Source organism: Calidris pugnax, unplaced genomic scaffold (assembly GCF_001431845.1).
Source record: "Calidris pugnax isolate Ruff unplaced genomic scaffold, ASM143184v1 scaffold492, whole genome shotgun sequence".
Taxonomy (NCBI): domain Eukaryota; kingdom Metazoa; phylum Chordata; class Aves; order Charadriiformes; family Scolopacidae; genus Calidris; species Calidris pugnax.
In genome coordinates, this window is record NW_015091453.1 from 429,631 (window position 1) to 449,368 (window position 19,738).

At 58.5% G+C, this 19,738-nt stretch overlaps 1 protein-coding gene across 1 annotated transcript in view; it reads left to right on the top strand.

Moving 5' to 3' along the window:
• The window catches only part of ZNF609 (zinc finger protein 609), a 63,593-nt gene extending 43,861 nt beyond the window's left edge, over positions 1-19,732 (top strand). Inside the window, exons 2-9 of the mRNA XM_014961601.1 lie at positions 2,584-2,809; positions 13,325-13,412; positions 13,772-16,124; positions 16,447-16,813; positions 16,979-17,154; positions 17,765-17,981; positions 18,175-18,253; positions 18,462-19,732. Of these exons, the coding sequence (XP_014817087.1) occupies positions 2,584-2,809; positions 13,325-13,412; positions 13,772-16,124; positions 16,447-16,813; positions 16,979-17,154; positions 17,765-17,981; positions 18,175-18,248 (3,501 nt within the window). The 3' untranslated portion in view covers positions 18,249-18,253; positions 18,462-19,732. The remainder of the gene's footprint in view (positions 1-2,583; positions 2,810-13,324; positions 13,413-13,771; positions 16,125-16,446; positions 16,814-16,978; positions 17,155-17,764; positions 17,982-18,174; positions 18,254-18,461) is intronic.
• The last annotated feature ends 6 nt before the right edge of the window (positions 19,733-19,738 follow it).

Sequence of the window (19,738 nt, forward strand, 5' to 3'; positions counted from 1 at the left end):
GCTCTGTTTGTTCCAGTGCAGGGTGAAATATGAAATCCCATCAAGCCACCTCGCTTATTAGAGAGATCTCAATGAGCTGCTTATTATGCACCGTGGCAAAATGCAGATTACGAATGTGACCGGGCGATAATTAGCAGAGCTGGAACTGTAATTAAACGCTCCTGTGCTGCGCTGTGGTTTCTGTCGCAGAGTGGAAGGAAGCTGAACGGTTCCAAAGCCCGCGGGTCCTCGGGGTGCCCCCCCGGCCACCGCTCCCGGGGTGCTGGGGGGAGCTCCCCATCCCCAGCCGCGCTCCCGCTCCTGCCCCCCGCAATGGGCAGCCCTGCCTGGCTCCGCTCCGGGTACTCCGTTACCCGGGGGCTGGCTTTTGGCTTGCAAAACGGGGCCTCCAGGAGTGATTTTCTTCTTTTTCCCTCCGAAGGAGCCTCGTGCTTCCTTTGAGCATCTTTCAGATCTGCCGAGATGCACAGGATGGGGTTGCTGTATTTTGGGGGGTGATTTGTCTGGGGGGGTGCAGTCCTGCTCTCCGGCAGGCTCACGGGGTGTTTTTTTTACGCCAAAAAACCCCATTCTGAAATCCCATGGGATGCAGCTGGAGCACCAGCTGTGGGGCAGCCTCAGAGGTGGGTGGGGATGGAAAGCTGGGGGTGGGCTCCTGGGGAAGAGCTGGTCCTGCTGGTGGGAGGTCAGAGGGGGTGGGTGGGGAAAAGAGCCATGGAACAAGGGCTGTGCTGCCAGCGGAGGAGACCTTGTGGTCCAGCTGCTGCTGGACCAGCCACCTCCAGGCCATCTTTAACACTGGGTGGAGTGGATGCACTCTGATGGGCAATCCAGGGGCAGGATGGACACAGGAGGATGAGGAGAGTGATAAAGGCATGCAGGCAGATGGTGCTTTGTGTTCTCCTGTTGGAAAAGCAAATTGACTTGTCCTGGCAGAGCCAGAAGATCTCTGAGTTCTCCACGGGGGTCATGTTTGTGTTCCCCACCAGCAGCCACCCCCGTGGGAGCGGGTAGAAGCTGCTGGGTGGATGTGATCTCCTTCTCTCTGCTCCTCTGTCTAGAGATTTTTCACTTGCACCTTCTCCACTAACAAATGGTGTTTGTGTCGCTGAGGATGTGGAGGGGCTTTGTGGGGTCACAACTTGCTCAGGCTGATGGGATGCTCCAGCTGCTCATTGTGGTTGTGGGCACTGTACTGCGTGGGGCAGGTGACGTTGGGCATGCAAGCTTCTGCTGCGGTCATTTATCTTGCTTAAAGTATGTAGGCATTTATCTTGCTTAAAGGTGTGAGCAAGAGGAGGAGCAGATAATTTTGGTGGCCAGTCAGGACCAGGGTGCTAATTCAGGGTGGGAGTCTGACTGTTTGATGGCTGTCAACTATATGGGCCAAGGAGAGGTAGTGGTGAGGTTGGACGTGGTTGTGGACTGGTGTCTGTGTCCCTGCTTGGTGACCAGCAAGCTTGGCCTCTCTGGGGTTATAATCATCTCCTCAGCAGAGGTGTAGGAGGACATCTCTCAGTGTAGCACTAGTTCTAGAGGCATCTTCCCCTGCTTGAAACCGAAACCCAGGTCAGCGCTCGTTGATGACTTGATTGGTTTCCTCAGTCTGCTTCTGTTTTGAGGTTGCTCAGTACCTTATCAAGATCATGACGCATACAGAGAGGAGGTCTGAGCAGAGGATGAGCAGGTAGCCCCAAAACTGCTGCAAACACTCTCCAGCCAAGGTGAGGGGATGACTGACTGTGGTTGGCTTGGCTGATGGACCCTGAAGGACAGGAAGGCCTCCACCCTACCCTTCCCTTGGCCAGCAGCAAAATCAGCCCGTCAGCCATCCTTCTCCTGACACTGCTGCAATCTGCTCGTGTGGCAGAGCGGCCAAGGACCTTGGTTTGTCAGTGGCAGGGTCACTTGGCCGTGGTTTTTCTTGGCGTGTTGGCTCGTTGGCTTTCCAAGCCTGGCTCTGGCTGTGAGATGCGGTTTCCGTGTGCAAGGAGAGCACGGTGGCTGGCGCTCAGTTGGCACAGACGTCGTCCAAGTCAGGCTCTAAAGCGGATACTTGTGCAAAGAGGAGGGAAGTGATCTGAATATCTACATCTTCAGGTGGTCACAGGGTGGATTTGGGAGGAGGAGGATGTTGGAGGGAGACCGCTACTTGTTTGTCCTGTCCAGCCAGTTGAGCAGAAGCCTATAATTTTTTTTTCTTCAGGTCCAAAGTCATTGACTGCGTTTTCATCTGAGCAATAGCCAGAAGGCATCCTGACCAGGGATGATTACCCTGGCAAAAGCCGTCGGGGAAGGAACTTGGCACAAACTCTTTCAGCAGGAGAGCAGATATCTCCTGTGGAGGGACTTTTGGGTGTGATCTTCATGACTACAAAGTGCTGGCTCTTCAGGGTTACATGGGTACGGGCACGCCAGGGTGGGAAAGCCCTGTGAGATCCTTGTCCTCTGACGGGGTGTGGGACTTGAACCGCCTGCTGGCACGAGTGTTGAGAAGGTTCTCCAGGAATGTAGATGCCTGTTGATACTTGCTCTCTTTCCTGTGTTCCCGATGGTGACTTGCATGTTTCTCCTTCCCCGCAGATGGAGTCTCCAGTCTCTACACCTGCAGTGTTGCCCTTGCACCTCCTCGTCCCTGTGGTCAACAACGACATCTCGTCGCCTTGCGAGCAGATCATGGTACGCACTCGCTCGGTGGGAGTGAACACCTGCGACGTGGCTCTGGCCACTGAGCCCGAGTGCCTGGGCCCCTGCGAGCCGGGGACCAGCGTGAACCTGGAGGGCATCGTCTGGCAAGAGACAGAGGATGGTAAGTGTCACTGGAGAGCTTTTTGCTCTCCTACAATATCATTTTGGAGTTAGGGCGATCCCTTCCTTCCTGTGTCCCTGCTGTGTTGCCTGTTGGCACGTCCTGTGCTTTCCCCCTACCGTCTGGGTGGTCAGGACACAGAGGAGCCCTTAATGTGTCCGGCGAAGGGAGTAACGGGCCAAAACTGGCGTCAGCCCGATGCGTTGTGTTATCCCAGACAGCGGGCGAAAATGGAAGCTGCCATTTCTCTGCCTTGCTGCAAGAGCGAACTTGTTCTGGAGGTGCCAGAGGAACGGCCATGCCAGCCCGCACGGGAATTTGATGGAGTTGACTTCGTTTCTGCTTGGCAACCCGCAGGTCTGTCACAAAAACGCTCAAACCCTGGGAGGCGGCAGAAATCTCCTGCTGGATTAAAAAAACCCAGCGGAGCTTTCAAAATCGACTCAGCGGGAGATGGGGCTCTCGTCTCTCTTGCCAAGCCAATCAAACCTTTTTTCCTACTGGAGCTCGTCTCATCTGTGCGCAGCTTGGTTTGCTTTCCCAGGTCCTTTGATGGGTTTTTTGTCGCTGTTTGGGGCTCAGCCAAGGAGCGCGGGGATGAATAGGTGGCTCAGTGGGCCACGGCGAGTGCTGGAACCTGGCCTTCATTCCAGCCTTCTTGGGATGCTGGAGGCTTCTGCTTCGGGAGGCTCGGGCTGAGCTCCTCAGGTTTGTGTCCGGCTTCAGCTGTGGTCTGGTAGCAGAAACAGAGCCCAGAAGCTCAAAGGTGAGAGAGAGCAGTGGTGGTGGTGGCCAACAGCTGATTCACCTCAGCTGGGTAACCTCTTGGACATCTGTTCCTGCTCTTCCATTGCTGTTGCGTGCAGAGAACGAAGCTGTTGGTCTTAATTCCCTGGCTGCTCCTCACTGCCACTGCCTTTGTTACCTCCCATGGAAGCTGGACTGAAGCCCGCGTTCCCATGAGCTGCTGCCAGGGGGGTTCCTTTCTTACCCTGTGCTTTGGGAGGACAGGGATGGGCCCAGTTTGCCTTTCCTCTCTCCCAGCTGGGAAACTGCTTCTGAAACTGCGGTTGGCACAGAACCAAGTGCTGCGATGGCCACTGATGTGGAGCTGGTGGGCACCAAAATTATTCCTGCTGGGAAACGCATTGTGACAAGCTATTTGGGAAGAGAGGAGTGCATGGACCATGCTGGGGGTGACTGGGACATGATTGCTTGGGGTGGGGACCTCCAGCCATCTCACACTCGTGCCCTCTCTTCTTCACCATCCATTCAATGTGGACAAACTCATCCAGATTGAGGCAGTGGGAGCTCCTAAGTGTGGTTTTTCTGCTGCTCCAAGACAGGAGGGAGCTACACGTTGTAAAATTGGGCCCAGGGAGCCTCTTCGAGCCAGGCTTGATGGTGAGGACAAGGAAAGAGAAAGCAGGAGCGGTCAGGGGCCCTGCTCTGTGCACCCCAGGGCTGGGGGCTCCAAGAGGGGGATCTTCTCAGAGAAAACATGGACAAAGTCTTCTGCTGAGTTTTTTGTCCACTGACACAGCTTGTTTGGTGTCTGCTAAGAGCCTGATTGCTTCACAAGGTGTAAAACCTTCAGCTAGGGAAACTGAGGCACGGGCTGAGTGCTGGGAGGAGTGCAGAGGAGCATCAGCACCCCCCACCTTTGGGGCTGCATGCTAAGCCCCCCACTAGCTCCTCATCCCCACCGGTGTCCCATTCTGGTGTGATTTCCCTCAGCCCAAACATCCTGGAGCTGCAGAGTTTGCTGAAAATCCCAGGACTGCTGGAGACCCCCACGGGCAGCAGTGAAGCTGATGAGAGCTTGGAACTTGCAGGGGTTTGGGTGGAAATGAGGAGAAGAGGCTCACGGTGGGGAGAAGAGCCCAAGTGGCCATGCCAGGAGGGACAAGCAGAGCATCCCTGAAGGAGAGAACGCAAAAACATCTTCCCCACCCTCCAATCCTGGTTGAGTGGCAGTGATGTTGGGGCGGTTTCTGATTCTCGTCCCTTTTCTCCTGCTCCTCACCCCACCACAAAGCTCTGCAGCCCGTCTGCCTGTCTGTCCGCATCACCGCTTGCTTCTGCAGCCACCGCTTCGGAGCGTGCCTCGGAGGTGCCCTGCCATTCCCCACAGCCTGGATATTTTTAGCCTGCAGTAATTCGATGAACTCGTGCAAAGATCCTTCTCTGCTGGCTGCTGCTTGGTTGCCACCATTGGGAGCGATGACTTTTATGACCAGCCTTGCAGAAGGCAAATCCCACCGTTGCCTTTGGTTGCTTCTGGTCTGCTGCACGTTGGCTCCTGTGGTAGTGGCATCTCTCATCTTCGAGTGAAATTTTCCTATTTCCTGCCTGGCATCTCTCTCCTGCCTTCCTTAATGGGGTGGTCAAGGGCGATGCTGGAGTAGATACTGGACCTGGCTGGCCAAAGCTGGAGCTTGTGAAGTGTATGGGGATGCAGTGAACATCTCCTCTCACCTGAAGGATAGAGGGGAGAGAGCTACTCCAAGGACATGTCTACAAATCCAAGTGAGGTGCTTTCAGCACTTGTGAGCACGCCTGTGTAGCTGGAGACCATCCCGAAGATCTCCATAGGGATGCCAGCACCTTCACCAAGAGGGATTCACCTCTCTCCCTGCTCCTTGTGATTCTGCAGCCTTGCCATTCTGCTCAGAAGGACCAGGGCAGCAGAAGCATCAAGCTTGCATCAAGCACCTTCTCCAATGGTGGAGAGAAGCTTGTTGGCTCAACTGTAGCCACTGCTTTCTCCCCAGGGGTGACATTCCTGAATCCCTTGGAGCAATTGGCACGGGGAGGTGCAGAATCATGGTTGCTCTCACTTACGTCTTGGCTTCCAGAGTGGGATGCTGTGGGCACTTCTGGGTCTTGGCGAGGGTCCTGCCGCTGGGCTGGGTCACAAGTGGTTCCCACCAAGCCTCTAGAGGGAGGGACATCTCTTCTTGGTGGCATGATGCCTCCTTGAAAATTGGATTTGTGTCAGACATGTCCCTTAGACTCCCATGGTAATTGCTCTGACACGGACCTTTTTGCAAACTGCTCTTCTCCCAGTGGCACGTTAATGGCGTGTGTCCCCAAGATGAGGGGATCCGCTTTGCTCTGCACATACCAGCAAAAACATAGTTGGGCTGAGGCGGCTGCAGAACTTCCCTTCCCATGGGGCTGGGTAGAGGAAGACAATGTGATTCTTCAACCAGAGCTCCCTTTTTGTAGAAAATGGCTTTTGGGTTGGCCATGGGGCTGCAAAATCAGGGAGAAAGGCTCCTAAAGCCAAAGCCCGGCAATGCTGGAGTAGCCTCAGGAGGCCAAGCTGGAGCTGACCCATCTGAGAGGGAGTATGAAGCTCCAAGGAGTCCCATGACATCCTTTCTGCCTCAAAGACCGGCTTCGTCCTCTCCCCCAGCTAGAAAACCTGCCATGAGACTGTGATCACCACCGAAGGTATCCCAGTGGGCTTCCACCACCAAACATCTGGTACCAGGCTCACGGTCTGCCTGCTCCACCACTGCTCCAGGTTGGCGTTGGGCTGAGGTCTGGTCTTGCTGGTGGCATGCTCTCCTGTAGCCACCCTGGTGACACCGTCCCTTTGCTGAGCCCTTCTTGTGCAGGAATGTTTTACTGAAACGCCTTTGGTGGGAGCAGCTGTCTCGGCAGTTCCCCTAATGCTGTTAGGTGTGATTTTGATCTGCAGGAACTATTAACTGATCTAATTATACCAGAAAACATCGCTCCGTTTGCTGCCTCGTTAGCTGCCAGGTCTTCTCCATCCCCCTCTGCAGAGCTGGTGTCACCCAGCTCAGAGCATGTCACCTCCTCACCTGCACTCGCAGTGGGCAGGCTGTGTCCCAGCGCTGTGCTGGTGCCCTTCGCAACCAAACCAAGGTGGTGTCTGACACGCAAACCCTCCGAGCAGCCAGGGTTGTGCCCTGGCAGCACCACGGCAAACTCTCTGCATCCCTCCCTCTGGCTCCATGCTGGAATGGTGGTGGCAGGTCACCCATGGTCAAGCTTCGTGCCCTCTGGGGGTTTGGATGGTATGTTTGCAAACATCTCATGAGCACATGATGGAACGTGCACGTCCTCGGGGTCTGCAGATGTCAAAGTGGACGTGTTCTTGCTCAGAGCAGGAGAGATGCAGTAAATTGGGAGAGGATGGAGAAGGCTTGGACAGCGAGGGCAAAGACTGGAAGGTTTTACCGTAACCATGAGGAAGCCTGACCCCAAATTCGATGGCTTTGCACGTTGGACGTGCTGCCTCGCTGTTACCCACAGCCTTCCTTGTGATTCCGCTTGCTCTTTGTCTCTGGGGATGTTTTAAAAAGGGGGATGTGCCAGGATTGCTCTGCTTATAGATGGTCATCGGGGCCTTCAAAGGAGGCTACACCATCTTCACAGCCGTGTGTGCCCGAACCCGGGGACAGGGGGTGAGTCTTGAAGGCTGGTGCAGGGGTGAGGAGCAGGAATAGGGATTTCTCGTTTGCTCTAATGGCATTTTCCACCGTAATGAGCAGTTGTAAATCCCCTCCAAGGTTGCTGAGCCAACGCGCAGGCTCAGCGCGCTCCTCCGAAGCGGCTGTGACCCCTCTTGTCTTCAGCTCAGCAGCCTGGCAGCTCGCTCCAGCTGGGAGCATCATCTGCTGCTCCTCGGTGATGGGCCATCTCCTCTCCAGCGCCGCCAGGGTTGCTGGTGTCTCGTGCTGCTGCTGCCTTGTCCCTCCTGTTTCGCCAACGGACGGGGAGGCTGCAGACCCCCGGAGCACGGTGGCTGTTCGCGTGTCGGCGTGGAGAAGCGGAGCTTTGTTGTGCATCATTCCCTGGCGCTCCCCTGGCGCCGCTGGTTCGTGTCTAATGTCTGCTGGCTCGGCAGCACGGGGAGCGGGACGAAAGCTAATGCAGCGCTTATCGCTCCCGGAGCATCTGTCGGCTGTGTTTGGAGGCTGCTTTATCAACAGGTGGGCACTGCTCTGCTCCAGACAGGACCATCACTCGCCTCTGTCTCCCCGAGGCACGTCTGTAGCTGCCCCAGGTAACGCCAGCTGGGGCTCCTGCTTTGGCTGCCGAGCGCTGGATTAAAGGCCTTGTGCACCAGGAGGCTCTTGAGCTGCAAGCTGCTCTGCCACGCTTTCCTGGGAGCTAAACTGCTCTCCATTCCTCTGCCTCCCTTCTCCCGGAGCGTGAGGATGGAGGTCTGGGCTCCTCGCAGTTGGGCCTGGGGCCTTGGTGCCATGGCTGTGCTCTGCCAAGCCTTGAGAGGCACCAAGGTCCCCAAAATCCCAGAGGCATCTTCTGCGTAGGCTTCAGGCCATGGCAAGGGAGCTGCAGCCCCCCATCCCACGCAGGTGCTGGCCAGCTTGGGTTGTGGTGGGACGAGCCCTCCTCTTGCAGGACGGTGTCAGGACCTCGCTCATAGTCACGTCATCACTGTTACCAAGGATGGACACTCGTTGAGGGGTTTGGCAGGAGTGTGGCAGTGGGTGTTGTGCATGTTCAGCAGGTCGTGGTGAAATAAATGCCCATCCCATGGGATCAGTGACAAGTGGTGAGACTCCCTGCAGTCACTTTGGTCACCAGGACCCCCAAACACACCCTTGCTGGCTCCTTGTCCCTTGGTGTGACCCAGGCTGAAGGTTTTCCTGCTCTTTCTCCATGCTCCAGCATCCAAAGCCCCTCTCATGGCCCTCCAATCCCTTGGAAAGCAGGGCATTAGGTGGCTGGTGACTTACCCACCATCTGAGCGTCCATCCCTGCAGGGTTTAATGGAAAGATCTGATCTTCCTCCCCTGTTTCTCTCTCCTGTCCTATCCCTGACGCAAGGTTTTGTTAGGAGGGGGCTGCAGTGGTGGCTTCTGTGAGAAGGTGCCAGAAGGTTCCCCTGTATAGGACCAAGATGGACCTGCTGCTGGCCAGGGCTGAGCCCATCAGTGACAGTGGTAGCACCTCTGTGATAACGTATTTAAGAAGGGTTAAAAACTGCAGTGCAACAACAGCACTCAGAGAGAGGAGTGAGAAGGTGTGAGAGAAACAATTCTGCAGAGTAAGGTCCAGTGAAGAAGGAGGGGAGAAGGTGCTCCAGGTGCTGGAGCAGAGATTCCCCTGCAGCCGTGGTGAAGATCAAGGTGAGGCAGGCTGTCCCTCTGCAACCCATGGAGGTTAATGGTGGAGTAGATACCCATCTGAAGACCTTGGAGGACGCCATGCTGGAGCAGGTGGATGTGCCCTGAAGAAGCTGTGACCCTGTGGAGAGTCTGTGCTGGAGCTTCAGCGCATGGAGCCTGTGCTGGAGCAGGTCTTCTGGCAGCATTTGTGGCCCTACGGGGGAGCCACGCTGGAACAGTCTGTTCCTGAAGGACTGCACCCGGCAGAAAGGACCCACACTGGAGCACTTAATGAGGAACTGTAGCCCATGGGAAGGACCCACATTGGAGAAATTCATGGAGGACTGTCTCCTGTGGCTGGGACCCCACGCTGGAGAGGGGAGAGACAGCGAAGAGGAAGAAGAGCAAGAGAGAGAGAAGAGGAAGGAGCAGCAGAGACAACGTGTGATGAAGTGACTGCAACCCCCATTCCCCATCCCCCTGCACCGCTCGGGGGGAGCAGGTGGAGAAATCAGACCGGTGGGGGGAAGGTATTTTAAGATTTGGGGTTTACTTCTTGTTGTCCTACTCTGATTTGATTGGCAATAAATTAAATTAACTTCCCTGTTTTGCCTTTGGTGGCAATTGCTGAGTGATCTCTCTCCTTCCTGGAGAGCCCAGCCACAGTGGCTACTGTGCTAGCCACCCCCTGCCCCATGTTGTCCTCTGCTCTCCTGGCAGCAGCAGCAGAGCTGTTGCATGATGGCCATGGACCAGCTTTGAGTATTGTGTCCTAAAGCTTGGGCATGACAGGTCAGGCCAGGCTCCCTGCATGTGCACAGGGCTTATGACAAAGCTGGGGCATCCCAAAGGTGATCCATCTGGAGGAGAAATTCATGGAAGAAAGTGCAGCCCAAAGCCAGGGCATCCCAAAGGTCATCCAGCCTGAGGAGAAATTCATGCAAGAAGGACCTCGAACATCTCCAGGTGCTGGAGGTGTGGTGGTGCCCTGGAACAGGATCAGTGCAGGATGTCTCCCTGCTCACTGGTGCAGATGGGATGTGGGGCTACACCAAAACCTGGATCTGAGCTGGTTCATGGATCTGCTCTCCTCAGGGTGGGAAATGCCACCGGTTATTGTCCCTTTGCCTTGCAGAAGTCCCCTGCACCCCAAAATTAGCAGAAAACTAGCAGGGCTGGCAGTGGCTGCCCTCTCCAACTGCAGAGGCAACGTCTCCTTGTTCCCCACAAGGTTGGGGACCCTCCTCTGAGCACCCTAGTAGTCCCCATGATGCTTGAGGACCTCATCCTGTTAGAGACATCTTGGTAGCGTCTTTGCAAAGGGGGGGAAACGTGCCCCAGGTCCCCCCAATGTGATGGGACCATACAAGGACCAGGCGGTGCTTTTTTACATCCCCCAGCTCCCTTCATCTCTTAATCCTGTAAAAATGGATAATCTCATCCGCCGTCTTTCCAGACAACAACCTGGCACTGTCACCCCACCGTTAATTTTTCCCGATGGGATGCGGATACTCGGGGGATGGGATGCTGAGCACTTTGCACCCAGGTTGAGGTGGGATCGATTGCTGAAGAGCATCCCAAGGTGTCACCTTCCCATGAAACCGGGTGGGGCTGCAGTTATCCAGGCGAGATTCACTGAATTTCACTGAATTTCACTGAATTTTTTAGAGTTGGAAGGGACCATAGAGATCATCTAGTCCAACTCCCCTGCTGAAGCAGGATTGCCTAGAGCTTGTCAGAGCATGTTACTCAGGAGCATCCAGGTGGGTCTTGAAAATCTCCAGAGAAGGGGACTCCACACCCTCCCTGGGCAGCCTGTTCCAGGGCTCTGGCACCCTCACCATGAAGAAGTTTCTCCTCATATTTGAGTGGAACCTCTTATGTTCCAACTTGTGCCCGTTGCCCCTCGTCCTCTCACTGGGAACCACTGAAAAGAGTCTGGCTCCCTCCTCCTTCAACCCACCCTTGAGATACTTGTAGGCATTAATAAGGTCTCCCCTCAGCCTTCTCTTCTCCAGACTAAAGAGTCCCAGCTCTCTCAGTCTCTCCTCATAAGGGAGATGCTCCAGTCCTTGAATCATCTTTGTTGCCCTTCGCTGGATTCTTTCTAGTAGTTCCCTGTCCCTCTTGAACTGGGGAGCCCAGAACTGGACGCAGTACTCCTCTGCGAGAGCATCTCCAGCCTTGAGGACACGAGTGCGTTGTTGCCTCCTGGCTGCCCACCCCTTGCCCTACCCGTGCCTGCTCATCATCCTGCCGCGGGAGGGGGACACGGCGGGTGAAAAAAAGCTGCTTAGGATCTATCCCTGGGGTTTAAATTGTCCTGGGTTATTGTTGGAGGATTAGGAGGGGATTTGGTGTGATTGGTTGCAGCGGGTTAAATATAGGCTGGTGCGCGTTGGAGGGTTGACGCTCCAACGGGGAAGGGAGGGACGGCTGCACTTCGTCCCTTCGTCTTTCATCTCTCTCCTGTGATCGTGGTGGTGGGGAAAAAAAAAAAAGTATATATGCCAGCACGTCCTTTTTAATACGGCATGCTGGCCCTGGGATGCACAGGAGCCTCCAGTGGCTTGTCGTGCAATTAACTTCCAGCGGCGCATGGTCTTCAAAGAGAGATTGAAGCGGCGCTGGCTGCACAGCGGGGAGGGCAGAGGGAGGTTCTCCTCCGAGCCCAGCAGCCAGGAGGGATGAGCTGGTCCCCAGGATGGGGTCTGGGTTTAGGCTGCTGGTCCCTCAGCAGCGCTTGGTTCTTCTCAGGCTCCTGGGAGCATCCCATGGTGGTTCCACAGAGATGTCCTGGGGATGGCAGGTTTGGGCTGGGGTGTAGGACGTGGTGGCAGCTTCCTTGGGTTTTAAGGAAAGTGGGGGACAGGCTCCTGCCTGCCAAAAAAAGCCACGTTAGGAGGCACGGGGCATTAAGACCTGGGATCAGCATCCCCTCCTCTCCCTGCGTGGGGCTGTGGGCTCCTGGCGGTTGGTTTTGCCGCTTGTTTCTACTTCACGTTGTCTACGGCGTCGTGTTCCAGCCACATCCCTGTTAAAGCAGGTCCCCAGCACCTTCCTCCAAAGGCCTCTCCTGCCCACCAGATGAGCCGCTGGCACCATGACTTCCCATGACCCGCTCCCACCAGAGCACCCACCCTCTTCCAGGAGGAGAAGACCTGCATTTTATTTCTCTTTCTGAAGGAGACCCACGTGTTGGACCTCGGCTCTGTATATTATCGCCGCCGCAGCCTGCAGCTGGCATGGCACAACGGGGGACACGGGCTGAGATTTATCAGTGTGCTTCAGGCACAGCTGCTCTGGGCTCCCTCAGCTCCATCCATCTCCCGGGGTGGCGCGGCCGTACATCTCGCTGCGCTCATCAGCCCTTGCAAACGAGCTTCTTGTCTCCCGAGTTTTACCTTGCTCAGATAAATGTGCTCGACGCGATGGGCTCCGCTCCTGGGCAGATGAGTTCTGCCGGGATCAGAGCGGGCCGTGGCGGGGGGGAAACATCAGCGAAGCTGAGTGATGCTGGGAAAGACCCCCAGACCTCCAAGAAGAGATACCAAGGGTCCGCATCCTCAGCACGGGTGTGAGCCAGGCTGCTTCTCTTCTTGAATTGACATGAAAAAGCTGAAAACACCAGTTTTTCCGCATGTCCAGTGCCTTTTCTCCATGATGGAAGGAGACGTGGCCCCATGGATGGTCCTGCAGGCGGATACTGGGCTGATGGGTGTCCCGTGGGGTGCGGGGGCAAAGTGAAGCAGAGGGATGAGGGTTGTTCTCCCAAGGCTGGGTTTTCCTGGCAGGGGTGGTTGCCTGCGCAGGGATGGTGGGCTCAGCTTGCCATCTAGTGGCAATAACTGCCCTTCTGGAGGGCTGTGGTGTTCACAGCCAGGCGTGGGGGGCACAGCCCTGCTGAGGGCTCTGGAGCTCTGCGTTGGGGTCCGCAGCCTTGCTGGGAGCTGTCTGCATCTCCCTGCAGGGGTTCCCTGCCATCGCTCCCTGGACGTGAGCTTCCCGACCCTACCTGGGTGCACATGGAGCCAACGTGGATCTTGAAGGACAAAGCCAAGGCCTTGGGGGTTACCGGTTTTAGCATCCTCATGAAAATAGGGAAGAACTCTGGGTGGCTTGAGGAGGAGAGGTTGAGTGGACACTGGCCAGAGCTGTACTAAGAGAGGGGATGAGCCAGGGGTCTCCAGCTTCCATTTTCATGGCCCTCCAGCCTAGAGCCCGAGGTCTCGCCTCTCTCAAGAGCCCAAGACCCCTTGTCCACCTTCCTCTGGTCCAAGAACTGAGCTTTTCCTCCTGCCAGTCTCAAGGGGTAGATCCCCTTTGCCCCAAAGCCCAGGGAAGGGTGAGACACCATGGGGTAAGGCCTGGCCCCATCTGACCCTTTCCCCTCACCTTACAGGTATGCTGGTGGTCAACGTCACCTGGAGGAACAAGACGTACGTGGGGACGCTGCTCGACTGCACGCAGCACGACTGGGCACCTCCCCGGTAAGCGGGCGGTGGGATCCGGCCATGCCCAGGCACAGAGGGCAAACCCATCCATATACAGCCCCCGGGGCACCCAGTGCCCTCTGCCCTGTGCCCACAGGGCTGCCGCGGGGGGTGGCATCTCCTCCTTGGGCAACTGAGCTGCTCCCATGGCTCTTTGTCACAGGCTCCCTCGTCCTGGAGACTGGAGATGGCCAAGTGTTTGCTGATGGACCTCTCTTGCCGATTCCTCTGTACTGGCCTGGTGGGGGGACGAGCTGCGGGATTGATGGCGAGGGGGGGCCGGGGGTCCCAGCGCGGATAGTGTGGCCTGGCACGGCCAGCTCTCCATTAAAACTTCCTTGTCCTCCTGCCGGCAGGTTCTGTGACTCTCCCACCAGTGACCTGGAGATGCGCAACGGCCGGGGCAGGGGCAAACGCATGCGGCCCAACAGCAACACGCCCGTCAACGAGACCGCTGCCGCCTCGGACAGCAAAGGGACCAGCACCAGCAGCAAGACGCGGGCGGGAGCCAACAGCAAAGGGCGCCGGGGGAGCCAGAACTCCTCAGACCACCGCACGCCGCCCGGCGGCACAGCGGAGGACGTGAAGGCCAGTCCCTCCTCCGTCACCAAGCGGAAGAGCAAACCCCTCTCCGACATGGAGCTGAACTCCAGCTCGGAGGACAACAAGGGCAGCAAACGCATCCGCACGAACTCCATGGGCTCGGCGGCCGTGCCACCCGCTGCGGTCAAGGTGGAGCCGGCTGTCCTCGACCGAAACTGCCCTTCTCCCATCCTCATTGACTGTCCCCACCCAAACTGTAACAAGAAGTACAAGCACATCAACGGGCTGAAGTACCACCAGGCCCACGCACACACGGACGATGACAGCAAACTGGAGGCGGACGTGGACAGCGAGTACGGCGAGGAGCCCTCCCTCCACGCGGACATTGGGAGCTGCAACGGCGCTGCCGTCTCCCAGAAGGGCTCGCTCTCGCCAGCTCGCTCAGCCACCCCCAAGGTGCGCTTGATGGAGCCCCACAGTCCCTCCCCATCCAGCAAGTTCAGCGCCAAGGTCCCCTGCAAGAAGAAGCTGGGTGGGGAAGGAGACACAGACCCGGGGGCTCTGTCCAATGATGGCTCTGAAGACGGTCCATCGGTGGCTGATGAGACAAGTAACGACGGCTTTGACTCGCTGGAGAAGCGATGTGTTGATAAGGACAAGTCAAAGAAGGCATCTGGTGCTAAGCCGGAGAAGATCCCATCCAAAAGCTTGAAGTCTGCTAGACCCATCGCGCCAGCCATCCCCCCCCAGCCGATTTACACCTTCCAGACAGCCACCCTCACCACAGCCACCCCTGGTTCCTCCTCGGGCCTTGCCACCACCGTGGTCCAGACCATGCCCAACAGCCCTCAGCTCAAACCCATCCAGCCCAAGCCTACGGTGATGGGAGAACCCTTTGCGGTCAATCCTGCCCTCACCCCTTCAAAGGAGAAGAAGAAGAAGGACAAAAAGAAGAAGGAGCCCAAGGAGGTAGAAAACCCTCTGACTCCCGGCAAAGCCTGCAGAGCAGAGGAAGGCAAGAGCCCTTTCCGGGGGGAATCCAGCGACCTGGGCACGAAAGGCGAGGGGCTGCTGAACGGCTCCTCCGACCCCCACCAGAGCCGGCTCGCCAGCATCAAGGCCGAGGCGGATAAAATCTACAGCTTCACCGACAACGCCCCGAGCCCCTCCATCGGTGGTGCCAGCAGGCTGGAGAACACCAACCCAGCCCAGCCCATGACCCCCTTGCACGTCGTCACCCAGAACGGGGCAGAGGCGAGCTCTGTGAAGACCAACAGCCCGGCCTACTCAGACATCTCTGACGCCGGGGAGGATGGGGAAGGCAAGCTGGAGAGCGTGAAGGCGAAGGATCCGGAGCAGCTGGTCAAGGAAGGCGCCAAAAAAGCTCTTTTCCCCCCACAACCTCAGAGCAAAGAGTCTCCCTATTACCAAGGCTTTGAAACCTACTATTCCCCTGGCTACCCCCAGGCAAGCCCGGGGCCCTTGAACCCCGGTGGCCAGGCCGCGGCCGACACGCAGGCCCTGAAGCTGAAGAAGGACGAGGAGCAGGAGAACCCTGAGGTGAAGGTGAAGAGCGAAGGCTGTGAAGAGAAGAAGGCAGAGCTGGGCGGCTCCAGCCAGCAGCCCTCGGTCATCCAACAGCGTCCCAACATGTACATGCAGTCCCTCTACTACAACCAGTACGCCTACGTGCCCCCCTATGGCTACAACGAGCAGGGCTACCACGCTCACCTGCTGAGCACCAACCCTGCCTACCGCCAGCAGTACGAGGAGCAGCAGAAGCAGCGGCAGAGCCTGGAGCAGCAGCAGCAGCGAGGGCTGGAGAAGAAAGCGGAGCTGGGCTTGAAGGAGAGGGAGGCAGCGCTCAAAGAGGAGTGGAAGCAAAAGCCGCCCATGCCCCCAACGCTCACCAAGGCCCCAAGCCTCACGGACCTCGTCAAATCAGGGCTGAGCAAGGCCAAGGAGCCGGGAGGTCCTGATATGGCCAAATCCGTCATCATCCCCAAGCTGGAGGACTCCTCCAAGTTGTCCGGCAGCCAGGTGGCCGAGGGGCTGAAGGTGAAGCTGAGTGAGGCCAGTCATCTCGGGAAGGAGACCGCTGAGACGAAGGCTGGCTCCGAGTGTGGCCGGCAAGCGGAGGTGGACCCTGTGCTCTGGTACAGACAGGTAATGCCCACCCAGCCCTGCCCGCTGGGGCTTTCTTTTGGAGGAAGCCCCTCACTGTGGCTTGGCTGCAGGGGTTTGCCAGGGCCGTCACAGCAGAGAATGTGTTGTCCTCTATTCATAATTCCATCATGAGGTTGGTCCATCACCGACCCCATGATGTTCCCTTGGGGCCAGCAAAAGGATGGGGCTGGGAGACCACAGATGGGCCAAGTAGAGACCAGGGAAAGAGGGTGGGGTTTGCTGGTCTCCAAATCCAGTCTGGTTTTTGGGCAGGCGGGGCTGGGGGGAGGCAGCTGCTCTGATGGTTGGGTGGTTCTTGCAGGAAGCCGAGCCCCGGATGTGGACCTACGTGTATCCGGCAAAGTACTCGGACATCAAGACGGAGGATGAACGGTGGAAAGAGGAGAGGGACCGAAAGTTGAAGGAAGAAAGAAATCGAAGCAAAGAAGCTGCTTCCAAGGAGGACGGGAAGGAGAGCACCAGCTCCGAGTGCAAACTGACCCCCACCGAGGAGGCTCGCATGGTGGGGAAGGACCCCAGACCCAGTGTCCACGTCCCCGTGTCCTCACCCCTCACCCAGCATCAGTCCTACATCCCCTACATGCACGGCTACTCCTACAGCCAGTCGTACGACCCCAACCACCCCAGCTACCGGGCCATGCCCACCGTCATGATGCAGAACTACCCAGGTACGGAGCTGGGGGCTTCTGGGGGATGTCTCTTCCCTGGCTGCCCCTGTTCCCAGTCCCTGATCCTGGCTGTGGGACATCCTCTCACTCCTGGAGGAACACGGGCAGAGCTGCGTGCTCCCACTGTGCTGCCCAGGGATTCCTCGTGCTGTTTTCTCCCCCCAGGATCATACCTCCCCTCCAGCTACTCCTTCTCCCCGTACGGGAGCAAGGCGTCGGGGAGCGATGACAGCGACAAGTCCCGCGCCAGCCCCAGCGTGAGCTGTAAATCCAGCTCGGAGTCCAAGGCCCTGGACATCCTGCAGCAGCACGCCAGCCACTACAAGAGCAAGTCGCCCACGGTGAGGGTCAGGAAGGTGCTGGCTTTGTCCAGCCCTGTGCATGAGCGTCAGGGTGGTCCCTGGATCCCATAGCCAACCTGGAGCAACTGCCTGCCCTGGGTTTTTGCCATTCCTGCTGCTGTAGGAGACCTGGGGCCATGGATTAATCCCACAACCCAACCCCTTTGGGGTGGATGAGCCAAGTCTGTGGGCAGGGCTGGCCCAGAGAAGCACCGGGGCTTCTTCAGGCCTTGCAGTGACTGGGTGACGCATGTCCTCAGCCCTGGTTCTGGAGGGTGGGATCCAGGGGCTGTCTCCATCCCATGGCAGTATAGGGTCACGATCTTCTCCTGGGCTGAGCTGGGAGATGGAGCTTTGACATAATGAGGAAAGAGCTGCCCTCAGAGAGGACCTGTGGCTCAGATGGGACCTGTATCCTCCCCACTGCTTTTGGGCTGGTCACTGGCCATCCCATCATCTCCCAGCAGCGTTGTGGGGAGCATTTAGGCAGAGGCAGGGGGAATATCATCCCCATGGGGCAGCCTTGAGTGTCCAGCATGGCTCTGATGCTGCCTTGCACCCTGGGTGGCAAGTAGCGTCCTTCAGCATGGGTCTGCTTCCTCCTCTGCAGATAAGTGAGAAGACGTCTCAGGAGCGGGACCGCAGCGGCTGCGGGGTGGTGGGAGGCGGGGGGAGCTGCAGCAGCGTCGGGGGAGCCGGCGGGGCGGACAGGAGCGCCGACCGGCCCCGCACCTCGCCCTCCCAGCGCCTGCTCTCCACGCACCACCACCACCACCACCTCGGGTACTCGCTGCTGCCGGCGCAGTACAACCTGCCCTATGCAACAGGTGAGAGACCACCCGCACCCCGTGCCGGCCGGGGACACCTCGGGGGCGCAGGCGGGGAGTCGAAGCCACCTTTGGGTGGCACGAGCCCTTGTGCTGCGCGTTGCTGTGTCCAAACCCGGTGCCTTCCAGCTCCCCAGCACAGCGGGGTGACCGTCCCGCCCTGCCGGCTCCTAACGGCGCTTCTCCTCCGCAGGTCTCTCCTCCACAGCCATCGTCGCCAGCCAGCAGGGCTCCGCTCCCTCCCTGTACCCACCTCCCCGGAGGTGAGAACGGTAAGGCTCTCCTCCTGCGGGCCACCATGCTTCACCTGTGGGCAACCAGGCTGGGGCGGAGATGGCCGGGACGGATGCGCAAGGGGTGTCCTTGAGTGTTTGGGGTGTCCGTGAGGTTTTGGGGTGTCCCTTGAGGGTTTGGGGTGTCCTTGAGGGTTGGGGGTTCGCCCAGGGCAGTGGGCGCTGACGTGACCTTGGGTCGTGGCAGGACGTGATGCGCCAGGACGCCTGGGCTGTACGAGACATGTGACTGGCTCACATGGGGAAGCGCTGGAGACTCCTTTAGACATCAGTTGAATGGTGTTAATTGTTCCGCTTGACGTTCCTGCCGTGATCCGAGGCAGACTCTGTCTTCTCCCCCCGTCGGACACACACTGACTGCCCCCTCCACACCCTCCCCTCCGGGGCGAGCTGGTCCCTGCGGAAATATTTATTCTACTGGGCACCGGCGCTGGGGATGGAGGTGACTCGCCCACCTGGTGCATATGAAGAGGAAACGGAAGCACTGAGGTTTCTCGATGGATTTGGGACCCCGCCGTGTCTCTGGGAGCCACTGCTTCACCACGGGGCTGAGCGCCAAGGGGTCTGGGAGCAGGTGGGGGTGCTCCTCACCGGCGCTGGAAGCGTGGGGCCAAGCCCCCCCGTGGAGTCGCAGTCTCAGGAAAGGAAGGGCTGGCTCCGTGTGTGGTGCGAGCTGGGAGGGGGCTGTCAGCCTGGCCGGAGGTGGCTGTGGGGCACAGGGATGTGCTGCATGTGGGGCGCAGCTTCTCCTGGTCTCACAGCTGATCCTGCACCCCACAGCACCCACTGCGCTGTGCCTGCGTGGCCGATGGCCAGACTCGGGGGGGATTGGGGGAGGCAGGGGCTGCTCTTGGCCCTGGCAAAGCAGCCTCTGTCCCCCGGGGGGCTGGGGCTCAGTGGGGCTGGGGGCGGCGGGGCACAGAGCTGGGGGCTGTGCCCATCTCCCAGCCCCTGCCGGGTTCCTCCCCAGTGCCTTGCATGGGCCAGACCTGCCCAAAGCTTCCACGTTGGGTTCTGAGCTGTGACTCTGTGACACCCCCCCCCGCCCCGGGCATTCTCTCTGCCCCCTTGCCCTGGCAGGCGCTCCCCGAACCCCCGGGGCACAGGGGAAGAGGGCTGCTGCTCCCCTTCACACCCACCTTCTGCTTTTAAATCGGCTTCCCCGGGCTGTGGGCAGAGCCCGGTGAGGAACAAGCACACTTAGGCTCTGCCAGAGGCACTTGGGGCCGCGCTGGTCCCCCCCACCCCCCCGTCCCCATGCCGGGGCTGGGGCCACCAGGCCCTGGAGGGAGCCGGTCCCCTCTGCCGGCTGCTCCCCAGTGCCCGAGGACAGGGGCTTTCTGGTCCTCTGCCCCCCAGCCCCGCAGCGACTCCCCCCGGGCCGATGCTCTACCTCGGCCCCGCAGCATCCGGGCCGCCCCCCAGCCCCCTGCCCGGCCGGGGGGAGCACGGGGCGGGGGGGCC